This window comes from Pogoniulus pusillus, chromosome 8, assembly GCF_015220805.1.
Source record: "Pogoniulus pusillus isolate bPogPus1 chromosome 8, bPogPus1.pri, whole genome shotgun sequence".
Lineage (NCBI taxonomy): Eukaryota > Metazoa > Chordata > Aves > Piciformes > Lybiidae > Pogoniulus > Pogoniulus pusillus.
Genome location: NC_087271.1, coordinates 24,456,295 through 24,468,371, shown reverse-complemented (window position 1 = coordinate 24,468,371; position 12,077 = coordinate 24,456,295). Strand labels below are relative to the sequence as shown.

The 12,077-nt window shown below is 41.3% G+C and overlaps 1 protein-coding gene across 8 annotated transcripts in view; it reads left to right on the top strand.

The window, feature by feature from the left end:
• Positions 1 to 12,077, top strand: part of MAST2 (microtubule associated serine/threonine kinase 2) — a 193,575-nt gene that overhangs the window by 170,162 nt on the left and 11,336 nt on the right. For all 8 annotated transcript variants that reach the window (XM_064147647.1, XM_064147646.1, XM_064147645.1 and 5 more), the window contains 6 exons: positions 584 to 749; positions 1,772 to 1,873; positions 3,493 to 3,615; positions 5,801 to 5,910; positions 8,351 to 8,505; positions 10,331 to 10,635. In XM_064147647.1, coding sequence (XP_064003717.1) covers positions 584 to 749; positions 1,772 to 1,873; positions 3,493 to 3,615; positions 5,801 to 5,910; positions 8,351 to 8,505; positions 10,331 to 10,635 — 961 coding nt within the window. The remainder of the gene's footprint in view (positions 1 to 583; positions 750 to 1,771; positions 1,874 to 3,492; positions 3,616 to 5,800; positions 5,911 to 8,350; positions 8,506 to 10,330; positions 10,636 to 12,077) is intronic.

The following is a 12,077-nucleotide window of genomic DNA, read 5'->3' as shown; positions in this document are numbered from 1 at the left end:
ACAGCATATAGTGGTTAGTTGCAAGACATCACAGTGGCACAGTATCACAGTATCTTCAGGGTTGGAAGAGACCTCACAGATCATCAAGTCCAACCCTTTACCACAGAGCTCAAGGCTAGACCATGGCACCAAGTGCCACGTCCAATCTTGCCTTGAACAGCCCCAGGGACGGCGACTCCACCACCTCCCCAGGCAGCCCATTCCAGTGTCCAATGACTCTCTCAGTGAAGAACTTTCTCCTCACCTCCAGCCTAAATTTCCCCTGGCGCAGCCTGAGGCTGTGTCCTCTTGTTCTGGTGCTGGCCACCTGAGAGAAGAGAGCAACCTCCCCCTGGCCACAACCACCCTTCAGGTAGTTGTAGACAGCAATAAGGTCACCCCTGAGCCTCCTCTTCTCCAGGCTAAACAATCCCAGCTCCCTCAGCCTCTCCTCGTAGGGCTTGTGCTCGGGGCCTCTCACCAGCCTCACATGAATGACTTCTTGCAGAGCTCTGAGGGAGAAACAAAAACAGAACAAAAATAAGGTTTGATGTGAATTCGTCAATTTGTAAGCAATTTTTGCTCTCTATGTGTTTCCCTTGAGGTCTGTGGGACTCCAGAGTACATTGCACCAGAAGTGATCCTGCGCCAGGGCTATGGGAAGCCCGTGGACTGGTGGGCCATGGGAGTTATCCTGTATGAGTTTCTAGTTGGCTGTGTTCCTTTCTTTGGGGACACACCTGAAGAGCTGTTTGGACAAGTGATCAGTGGTATGTTTCTGTTCTGGCTCAGAAAGAGTTTCAAAGTGTGGTGTGGAATAAAACCCTTGGAAGTATCGAGGATACAGAGTTTAATCAGGAAAGACTACATATAAAATAGTGGGGTTTAATTTTAAAATACTCTCTTTCTGTGTCCAAATTGCTTCTGTCTGATTCCAGCTGTCAGAAGTTGTTGACTTGCTTAACATCCTGTTAGATAGTAGGAGTCATGCAAATCCTTGTTGGACTGGGGAATAAAAAGGTGGAAATTTTTCTGCTCTGCCTTTTAACTTGAATGATGGGGAATATTAAAGGGGCCACTGCCAACGGGTCTAATTCAGCCTGATTTTGGTTAGTGCTTTTGTAAGAGTCAGTCAATTAGTAATTGTTGTGTAAATGAAATAAAAGGAAAAAGCTAAGCAAACCACCTTGAAGCTCCTGTACTCATTACCTTCACATCTTGTGGCTTTTTACAACCTATCTCCTGCTTGAAGTTGGACAAATGATTGCTTTGTGTTCTCTTAGTGAATATGCCATTGAAAACATTTCCTGTTTGGAATGCTTTCTTGAAACAATAGAATTTTAACAGTCTTGGCAAATGTCTTTGTGAAAAAAAGCAAATTTCAGCAGAGAACTAAATATGATGCATGAAATCGTTACCTGTGAATTGTTCTCTCTGTTCTAAGTGCAATGAGCGTGGAATGTGCGGGTGTGAGATACAGCAGCAGCATTGTCAGTGTCATTGTTTATGGACTGTTATGGGAGTCCCATTTCATACTTTATTAATAGAGTTCTTAATGCTTTTTTCTCCACAAGCACTGCTTGGATTGACAGCAGCTTTAGCTGACGCTGAATTTTATGCATTTTGGAAAATGTCAATGCTTGAATTATATTAAGTATGCAAGCTGCTGAATTCAAGATATTTATGATTCTAGGGCAGTACTGAACACTGCATTTCTGGTATAGGAATGTGAATGGTTATTCAAATTGGTCATGAGGTTGGTAGAAAATGTCAAGTCTCTTTTTGTCCCCAGATGAAATTGCCTGGCCAGAAGGTGATGATGCACTGCCACCAGATGCCCAGGACCTCATTTCTAAGCTTCTCCGCCAAAATCCTCTGGAAAGAATGGGAACAGGTAGAAGCATTTTGTATAGGAAAGTACTACCTAGAAGCAGGAAAAGAAGATACCTTGCCAGTCACACACACGCACTTGTGTTGAAAAATGTGCATCTAGAGATGGGAAATAGTTTGTACTGGGTTCAATGGATCTTGTGTGATGAAGCTCTGAGAATTAGCATAGATTGTACAAGTCAGACATTACTGTCTTGTTTAGGAAGCAAGAAAGTGGCACCATTAGCTTGGCAATGTAACTTTCAAATTTGTGCTGTTCCATTAAAGGATAGAGGGTTGTGTTTCCATTTGAACCAGTGTATAATCAGATTTCTTTGAAGTCCTCTTTGACTGGGGGATTAATCCCCTGCACAGATCTGAACTCCTGGGTGTAACAAAATAAATTACAATTTACCCATTCCCGGTGGCCTGTACTGTAAAACTCTCCAAACATACAACAAAGTCTCATAATCTCTTTGGCAAAGTCAGTTGCTTGTGTCAATCTTTCTGCATTATAATGCAAGATTTGAAGTTTTACAAGGCAACACTTCTCATTTCTTGATCATAAATAACCATAAATAATCTCTTGCTACACTTTTGTTTTGCAATAATATGTGCAATGTGGTGGCTTCACAATGCAGGTTGTCTGTTTCATTGGTTTGATTAGTTTGATTTAATTTTGAAATTTCAGTTGGAAACCACACTTGAAGAATAAAATAAAAACTTATATATATGTAACAGTTGCAAAAGGCATAGGTATTCAGCAGACCTAATCCATGTGCACACAAGGGTGATGAATAAATAATGGTATCAGATGGTTTTCACATGTTCTTCCTTACTTCAAATCCATGTAGTTGAAAGATTTCTGTGTCATGGAAAAGGTGGAGAGTTTCTTACCTTGTAAAATGAGTTGATGGACTGATTATATATATTTTTTTATATTTCTTAGACAGCTGTAATGCTGAGACTGCTGTTCCACTTGGCATCTCATAGTGCCACTGGCACTCAGAAAACCTTTTATCTCTTTTCCTCTGCTATTCTCTTTTTAAAAAATACAGTAGCATCTTTTATGAATATTGATTTCATTTGAAAAAAAATGCATATAGTAGTAGCCAGATAATCCTTACTTTTTCCTTCTGGGTACCCAAGCTTCTGAGGTTACTAACAAAAGATACTAATTCAGGAAGACATGTAAGCCCTTGCCTTCTCTTAAGCACATGAATGAGTTTATTCATGACAGTGAAGCCACTCACACGCTAAGTACCTCTCTGAGTTTACTCTCTTTATTCAGACATGAACAAGATACTACTTAGAGCTTGGAAATTTTAAATTAAGATGCTAATTAGATCTTATTCTTGCAACTTGCTGTGGAATTTAACAACAGATGCTACTTTCCAGACGATGTAGTCATGTGTTGTCATCAAACAGGAAAAGGAGGTGGGAAGGAGGAAATATTGTTCAGATTTTATCCTGCATTACCACTTTGGTAAAAGGATGATTTTTTTCTCAAAATTCCTGGAAAATAGGTGGCTCAAATGTACTCAGGTACATTCTCTTAGGCTCTTGATATTTTTAGGGATTGGTTTTGTTGTTGTTATGCAAGCACTGAAAGAAATACTCTTCAATAAAAGATGCTCATTTCAGGTAGCGCCTTTGAAGTGAAACAGCATCGGTTCTTTAAGGATTTGGACTGGAACGGATTACTCCGACAGAAAGCTGAATTCATCCCACAATTGGAATCTGAGGATGACACAAGCTATTTTGACAGTAAGGCTAAAGATTCAGTCTAAACTGCATCATAGTATTTGGTGCTTATTGCATTTTTAAAGTTGTTATAGATAAGTCATTGTTAGAAATTGAAGAAAACACGTGGTGGAAATAGCTGTTTTGTGTTTATGTTGAATGCTGTAAGGTTTCTTTGAGAACAAATTAATTTTAATGAAAATATGTTGCTGATGGAGTCTGTTGGGCTTTGACTGGTGCCTGTGGTCCTGCCAGCCACGGCCCCACAGTAAGAGGTGCTGTGGTTGTTATGCAGGATTTATCACACTGCTTCCAAAGTACTTGGTAAATCCAGCCTCCTTGAGCTTCTGAGCAATATAATCTTTCCTTGGTGACCATTTTCTGCCAATATTTTTTTTTCTAAATAAAACAAACCCTAAGCCTTGAAGGCAAGTATGTAGGGAAGATTCTTTAGAAATTTAAAGTAATTTAAATAACTTTCACTGCAAGTTAATATCTTTATTTTAGTATTATTAAATCTAATGAAATACGAAGTGAAGTGGTTGTCTGGTGTGTAGAAATGCCTGGGAACTGCCATGATATCAAGGTGTTCTAGGTAGGATTCCAGATAAGCATAAGTCAGAGTTAGGGCTTTTGGGAGAGAAGGAAGGAGCTTTGTGTCAGGATGAGATCTCTGTTCCCACAGCCCCTGCTCACTAGCTTTTTTCATTTTACTTGGGGAGTTGAGCAAGTGAAAAGGGTTTGGACTTTTCACTGGTCTGGGAGGTCTTCCCCTAACTCCAGTTGCAACACAGGAAAATACAGGGCCATTTTAATTTCCTGAAGTATGGAAATTTCTGCCTTATATCAGTGCAGTTTCTTCCATCCTTCTCCCATGGCCATTCACTGACTCCCTGCAAGCACAATTTTGCTCTGATCCTGCACTTTCCTCAGGGTAAATGGAGGGAGAGAACAGCCTACCTCCAGCCCTTTGGCTGCCATGCTGCAAAAGCAATGATCCCAGTTAAATAGTGCTCTTCCAGTCTGCAAAAGGGACTTTTAGCTTAAGGGTTGGATGGAGAGGTAGGAAAGAGAGACAGATAAATCTCCAGGTTCTCACTGTGTAGGTGTTAGATGGATGTTTTGCATGTACTGAGCCTACATTGGTAGGGTATGCATGTAGAAATCAAGTTGAGGATGTGTTCCCACTGCTCCTTGGACATCTCAGATGTTGAGCTTGAACTCTGATCACCAAACTTGTCAGTGACTCGGGGAGACACAGTAGAGCAGCCATGAGTGGGTCCTGGTGGGTGAAAGCACCACGTTATATTAAGTGGTGCAAATCAGTTGGTGGCAAACATCCCAAGTGCCTATGCATGTGCACCAGGTTATCAGGGTGACTTTGATGCGAGTCCTTTATAAAGGCTGGAATTCTCATGTCAGGAAATATCTCACAGACAGTGATATAAGGTGGCATTGCTGTTATAAACCCTAATGGAGGAAATTGTAGAATGTATAAAAGTAGCTTTCTGGCTGATACAGGGCAGCAAATCTGGCTCAGTGTAGCTATCAGCTGTCTGTAGCCAAATTTATTAATGCCCACCCCACAAAATCCAGTGCGTCTGGCTTAAAAATCCAGTCCTGCAAATCTCAAAGCACAAAATCTCTTTGGAGGCAGTTTAGATTTTTGCATTAAAACCCAGCTTTGCATATTGGCTGCTTGCCCATTTTCTTTGGCAAAACCTAATCCTTTTTCTAGTTGTAGGAGGGAGAAAAGGAAATATTTGAGGGGGTAAATATTTTTATTTTTTAAAGAAGTCTTGAGTGTATGTATGCAGGACAGACTTTGTACAATCATAAAGCTGTTTATTGGAAACTGGGACAGTGAATTATTTCTGTGTTTCCTTCCATATGTTTGTTTGCTGTAGAGAAGAAGTACCCCTAACACAAAGGGTCTGCAGGGTTAGACACCTGCTGAGAGTCAGCTGCTTTCAGAATCTAATCTATCTGATTATAAGAGAGAAATTCAGTAGGAGGGAGGCATTCTTCACTGCTAATTGTGTATAGGATGAGCAAAACTGGCTGAGTATGTTTCATTATTAAGGAAAATAACTCTGCATGGTGTATGAACACTCAACAGTTCTTTGTAAGTAAAGAAGTAGCAATGCTTGAGATGTGAGAGTTACCAACACTCCTTGCACTGGTGAAATGTGCCATGTCCTGTTCACAGCCCGTTCAGAACGGTACCAGCACCTGGATTCAGAAGAAGAGGAGGACACTAATGATGATGATCATGTGGAAATCCGACAGTTTTCCTCATGCTCTCCCAGGTTCAGCAAGGTAGGAGCCTGCTGTCTTGTTGAAAGGAAAAAAAACAAGAGAGGAACAGTTTCTTTACTTCCTGTGGGGTAGATTTTAATCATGCAGGTGATCTGTGGGTATCACATGGTGTTTAGTGTTCACCGAGGACAGAAAATCTCTATATGTTATTTGTTCTTTGAAAGTTTGTGGCCTATTAGAAGGTGAATGCCAGAATAATTGGAGAATTATTCTGGAGTATTGGATACTAAGGAGGTCTCCATCTGTTACAATTTGGTATTTTTGTTGATGACTTAGATGCTGGCACAGCAGATGTCCAAAGATTAGTTGCTCTGAACAGTGTCATTCTTGAAAGGGTCTTCCAGTAGATAACAAGAGGGTATTAGGATGAAAATTGTTCTGACATTTTGGAATAGTGGTCTAAAATCAAAGGGATCCCATGCAGTAAAAGCACAGGTGAATTTTATACCTCTGCTGTTGTTCATTGTCTCAAATATAGCCTAAGAAACAAATGGTGAGATGGCAATCTGAAAGACAAAGATCTGGGCATGTAGCACGTTGTGAGTTAGATGTGCCAAATTACTGAAGCAAAAAGGCAGCTGTCATTCTGGGTGAGCATAAGAATTTTCTGCAAGTCCAAGGAAGTAGTCATTTCAATCTGCTTAGCAGCAGAACGGCCATAGATAGGATTCTCTGTCCTCTTCTGGGCAATGTTCTTGAAAATAAACATGGACCAGTAAAAGAGAGTCCAGAGGAAAGCAACAAGTGTGACCTGTGATTTGCAAAACATAAACCTTAATGTATTTCCACATCCATAACTGCTAGAAGAATAGGAGAAGGTAGGTCTTCCTGTTCTACCTGGAACTGATACCAAATGATGGGCACAAAGGAGGTGTAGATGGTAAGAAAAAGTTTCCAATGTTGAACAGTAATTGAGCACCAGCATGGGTTTCCTGGGGAATTTGTAGTTTCCATCGCTGGCAGCTTTTAAAAGCAGGTTGGAGAAACATCTGTCAGATTTTACAATAGAGCTGCTCCTGCTTTGAAGTAAGGAATTGGACAGGAAGCCCTGAGGAGGTCCACTCTCATCACGCTTTCTGGATTCAGGTCTGTGGAGGTCTCTTATTCTTACTCAGGTGATCTGAAACAAAAAGTTGGAATTATAGATATTTCAAAGTGCAGCACCACCATTGGCTTGGATAAAATGAAGTATGTGTGTGTAGAAAGGAGGAGAAAAGCTGTTTGGAGGTGAGCCCCTTCTATGAATTGTGTTCTCATCTTAATGACGTGGCAGTAGGAATTTTGCTTAGGGCCTCTAAAAGAGATTGTGCATTTCCGTGGCATTTCCTGTTTTCTACTACTGAAGTCAGTTTTGAAGCACCAATTTGTTCTTTGTCCTCAGCTGGGCTACAGTGGTTTCAGTAACAGTTACCATTAATTTTATGGAGCTGCTCCTGATTTGCATCACCAAAAGTATGTTTAAAATTGGGCCTGAGGATTAGCTGAGGTTTTGAAAAAGTCCTCATGAGTACGTAAGGGTTTCTTTTTTCTGCCTTTTCTCACGATGAGTTCATCTGTTCTTTAGACTGAAGCTTTTCTTCTAGGGTTCAGTGTTTTTGCCACAAAGGAAATAAGTTCACTTTTAATGAATTTATTTTAAGACCTGGAAAATTATACAGCATTTGTAATGTGGGAGGCATAAAAGGCTCATTATATTTTGAAATTCTTGTCTGACAATTCAGCCATATGATTTATTAATAGTTATCTTGTTGATGCTCTGAATTTTTAATAACATTATTTTCATTAATCTCTTCTTATGTAAATTAGGTCTACAGTCAAGTGTAGTTTTAAAAGGATGATTTTTTTTTTTTGCTTAATCATTTAATTATTTAAAGACGGCTGTAAAACCAAGAAAGGCACTTTCATTAAGCTGTCAGCATTATAGTAGATTCCTTGAGGAGGGCAGGACTTTTTTGTTCTGAAATAAGCTTGGGGCAATGCTGATAGACTGACGATAATGAAATGGGGTCATGAGCGTGATGCCTATCACTGAACTGGATTTGTGTGGTGAGATTTCAAGATCCAGATGCCAGCCTTCGAGGCTTGCAGAGCCTGCTTTGGAAATATCTCCTCTTAGATTTGAGAATCCTTAAAACCAAAAATCAAGCAGTTTCAAAGAGTCTTTGTATTTCTGTGGTGTGCTGGGCTGTTTTCAGAGGAGAGGTGTTGGGTACTGTTGTAGAAAAGCATGTTTCATGTTTCTGAAGCTCGCCTTTTTCCTTTCTTCCCTGGCGCACTTTGAACATGTCACATCTGCACTGTGTTATTTAGTGAAAGAACATTGCCAGGTTCGTGCTTCTAGGGAATATCTTGCATTTTGAAAAGAGACTATTCCCCTTGATCAGAAAAGACCACACAGGTTTGTTTTCTCTGTACAGAAGGATCTTTTTGCTATGTGCAGGTGTACAGCAGCATGGAACGCCTTTCTATCCATGAAGAGAGAAAGACTCCACCACCAACTAAGCGGAGCCTGAGTGAAGAAAAAGATGACAGACTGGACAGCCTTGGTGGCTTGAAGAGTCGAGACCGCAGCTGGGTGATTGGATCTCCTGAAGTGTAAGTTCTGTGGAACTAAGTCTTCTGGTTTCTTGTAGCATCTAAGAAAGACTGAGCCATGCCACAACTTTCTGTTGCCGGTGTTAGGTCAGGAATGCTTCATATGATGTATTTCCACAGGTGAAGTCTGGAATAAACAGCTGAAAATGCATATGTAGAAGTGATACGGTCCTTATGGACCTCCAGTGATTGATCAAATCCAACCCCCCTGCCAAAGCAGAGTCACCTAAGACAGGTCACACAGGAATGCATCGAAATGGGTCTTGAAAGTCTCTGGAGAAGGAGACTACACAACCTCTCTGGGCAGCCTGTTCCAGTGCTCCATCACCCTCACTGTAAAAGGTTTTCCTGATGTTGAGGTGGAACTTCCTGTGTTCTGGTTTGTATCTGTTGCTCCTCAGCCTATCACAGGGCACCATGGAAAAGAGACTGGCTCCTTCTTCTTGACACATATTTGTTTAATAAGTTCCTCTCTCAGTCTTCTCTTCTCCAAGTGCTAACATCTCCTAAAATTGGAACAAATACTTGAATATAAGGGGATTCTAACTTTAAGTAAAGCTTTTATTTGTGGAAAGATTACTAACACTGGAGATGTACCAACAGCAGATTTTTTTTCTTAAACATCAGTGAATCCAAGTTACTATTTATCATAAATTAGAGAAACCATTAACTGAAGTCCAAAGTTACTAAAGTTCAGAATATTTCCCCAAAATGTTATGTTCTCATAAGAAGATGTCAGTAAAATATATGAATACCTAGAATTTGGATACCCACTGTGTTTCTCACATTACTTAATTGTCAAACTTTCCTTGAAAAAGAGGTATCTCTCATTTTGTGGAGTTCCTGTAAAGGTTTTACACTAACATTAGACATGAGAAGGATCATAAAGTGTGTCTGCATGACTCCAAATATTTCATAGAATACACTCTTACACCTTGTAGTTGGCCTTCCTGGCTTTGATTTTACAGCAGCTTGCAAAGGAAAATGAATCTTAATTCCAAAACGAACATGGGTATTGTAATTCTGATATTTGTAATATTAATATCTTAGCCATGGTACAGTGTTTTTCTTATGGTTTTGGTTTGAATACCTTTTTCTTAGAAGCTTAACAATATAATCCCCTGGAATTCTAAACCGAGGTGTGTGATGGTTCTGGGCGTCACCCACCATCCCCACCATCCAATGAATTCAGCCAGGCTAGACTCAGCCAGCTGGAAGTTAAGGAGTGAAGCTTTATATGCACAATTTAGCACAATGTACAAGCAGATATTTACAATGTATTACAAATATTTACAGCTATATAAAGAAATATACAAGTTAAAAGTAATACAGAAACACAATACCCCTCCCAGAAATCAGAGGGCCCAGGAGAGGCTCCCAACCACCCTTCCACCTTCTTACCACCACCCCTCTCTTATCCCAGAATCTGCCTTACATGCAAGGTGAGCTGGGAGGATCAGCAAGAGGGGTTAGAAGCAGAATGATTAGTTGGATTACACAGATCCAGGCAGAAGCATTTAATCTGGCAAAAGCCCAGGGAGAAACACAGAGTCCAGTTGCCTTATTTCTGTTTATGTCCTTGCTTTCATCCATCTCAGCAAACCTATGAGTGAAGTAGACATCACCATTGTTTCCTTTTCACAGCCTATAATCTAATTTTTCTCATTAAAATACTCCACTTAGCCTCAAACCAGCACAAGGTGATGCCCCAAGCTTTTACTGCTTTAAGTCTACTGATGCAGCTTAGTCTCCTAGCCATTTTCACTCTTTAAAGCTCATTATCCCCCAAGTTAACTGAGAGACTCTGCGTTGGCTTTTCTCTTAGCCTGCGTAAGCGCTTGTCCATGTCTGAGTCGTCGCACACGGAGAGCGACTCCAGCCCGCCCCTGACAGTCCGCCGGCGCTGCTCAGGCCTTCTCGACATGCCTCGGTTTGCCATCTCCACTGAGGACGAGGGAGCTGTCCTCAAAAGGCCGCAGTCCGAGGGCATGCTGCTATCCACTGTGCAATCACGGGAGGGGCTGCCGGTGCCCATTCCAGAACAGCCTGTGGAGCAGGAGCTGCAGCTGGAAGGTGATGCTGGACCTACCACCCCCTCCACGGCTCCCAGCAGCACCTCAACACTGGCAGGTACGTGCTCAGTATGATGATGTTGTGGTCCCCAAGAAAGCCTTATTAGTTTGCAGACATTACCCTCGTCAGACTGTAAATTTGGTTGTCATGTGATGTGCATGTCTGGTGCTAAGTGGCTGTTGTAGGATAGGTTTGAGGATATGCTTGCCTTTCAAATACCATCAGTGGTTTAATCTCTTCAAAATTGCATCTTATATTTCAGCCCTGTCACTTCAAATTGATTTAAGGACTTAGCGTGCTTGAAACCCATATGATCTATGCCTCCTTACAACTGCTGGGTGCCTACCTGAGGCAGCATTTTTTTAAGCGTTAGTCAGAGCAGATCACTGTTGAGCTGTTACTGGAGAATGTGAATGTCAGCCATGCTAACAAATCCCTGCTTCCTGTGGTTTTATTTATCCAGAAAGTTTTGCAGCAGAGATGTGAAATTTTCTGGGAGAGTGGGGTTGTGTCAGGAACATGTTATTTGCTGTCTCAGACAAATATCCCATATTTTATCCAAGCTGCAGGCTTAAAGAGCAGCCTAAGTTTTGTAGAGTGTGTCTTAGAAGTTATTGTTTGACTTCTGTTTTGGAGCCATTCTCCAGTCCTGGGCTGAATTGGACCTTCCCTGTGATGGTGCTCTCTGCTCCTGTGGTGCAGGGCTGAGCTCTGGCTATTGCCCAGCTCCTCTCACTTTCAGGGCACCAGGAAGGCAGAGTGCAAATCTGCCTCTGAGAAAAGAGATAGGCCAGAGATAGGAACGGGTGAGTAGTAGTGTAGAGATAAAAAGGGAAATTTGGACCAATGGAAGAGAGCAAGGAAGCTGAATTGGAGGTTGCCAAGGGAGTATTTGAGAAGGAAGGCCTGTTTAGGGGAAAGACTAGGACTAACTGGGTAAGAAAATAAGAAAAGTTGATGGGAGAAACTGGGAGTGTGCAGGCAAAGTAGTTGTGGATGCTTTGAGAATGGAAAGAGAGGAAAGGGTTAGCAAACAAGGAGTCAGAGAGGCAGCAAGACTGGACAAGAACTAAGTGAAATGCACTGGCCAGACAGGATGGTGTATTGATAGCAGAAGATAGAAATGCATTAGAGGAAATTTGCCTCTAGACTAGCGTAAAGCCAAAGAGCCCCAGACCTTATTATTTGTCTTCTGTATTCTAGTCTGTAAAATGCCTTCAGGTTTGTTCCATTCCTCCCAGAAGGGCCCAGTGCTGCCATCCTGTACTCCATTAATCCATGGGAAAAAGCATAGGAGTGAAGTAACCAACCTGCTTGGATGACATAGGTGCCATAGTGAAGCCTTAGTTTGTCAGTTTGGTGCTAAAAGCTTATAAACGTGCAATTAAAAACTGCAAGAACACTTTGGATTGCAAATTTGTGTTCATCTACAAGATAAAACAGGCAAAAGCAGAGCTTGCCTGAGCAGCCTGCTCCTATGAGCCTAATGCATTAGAGCA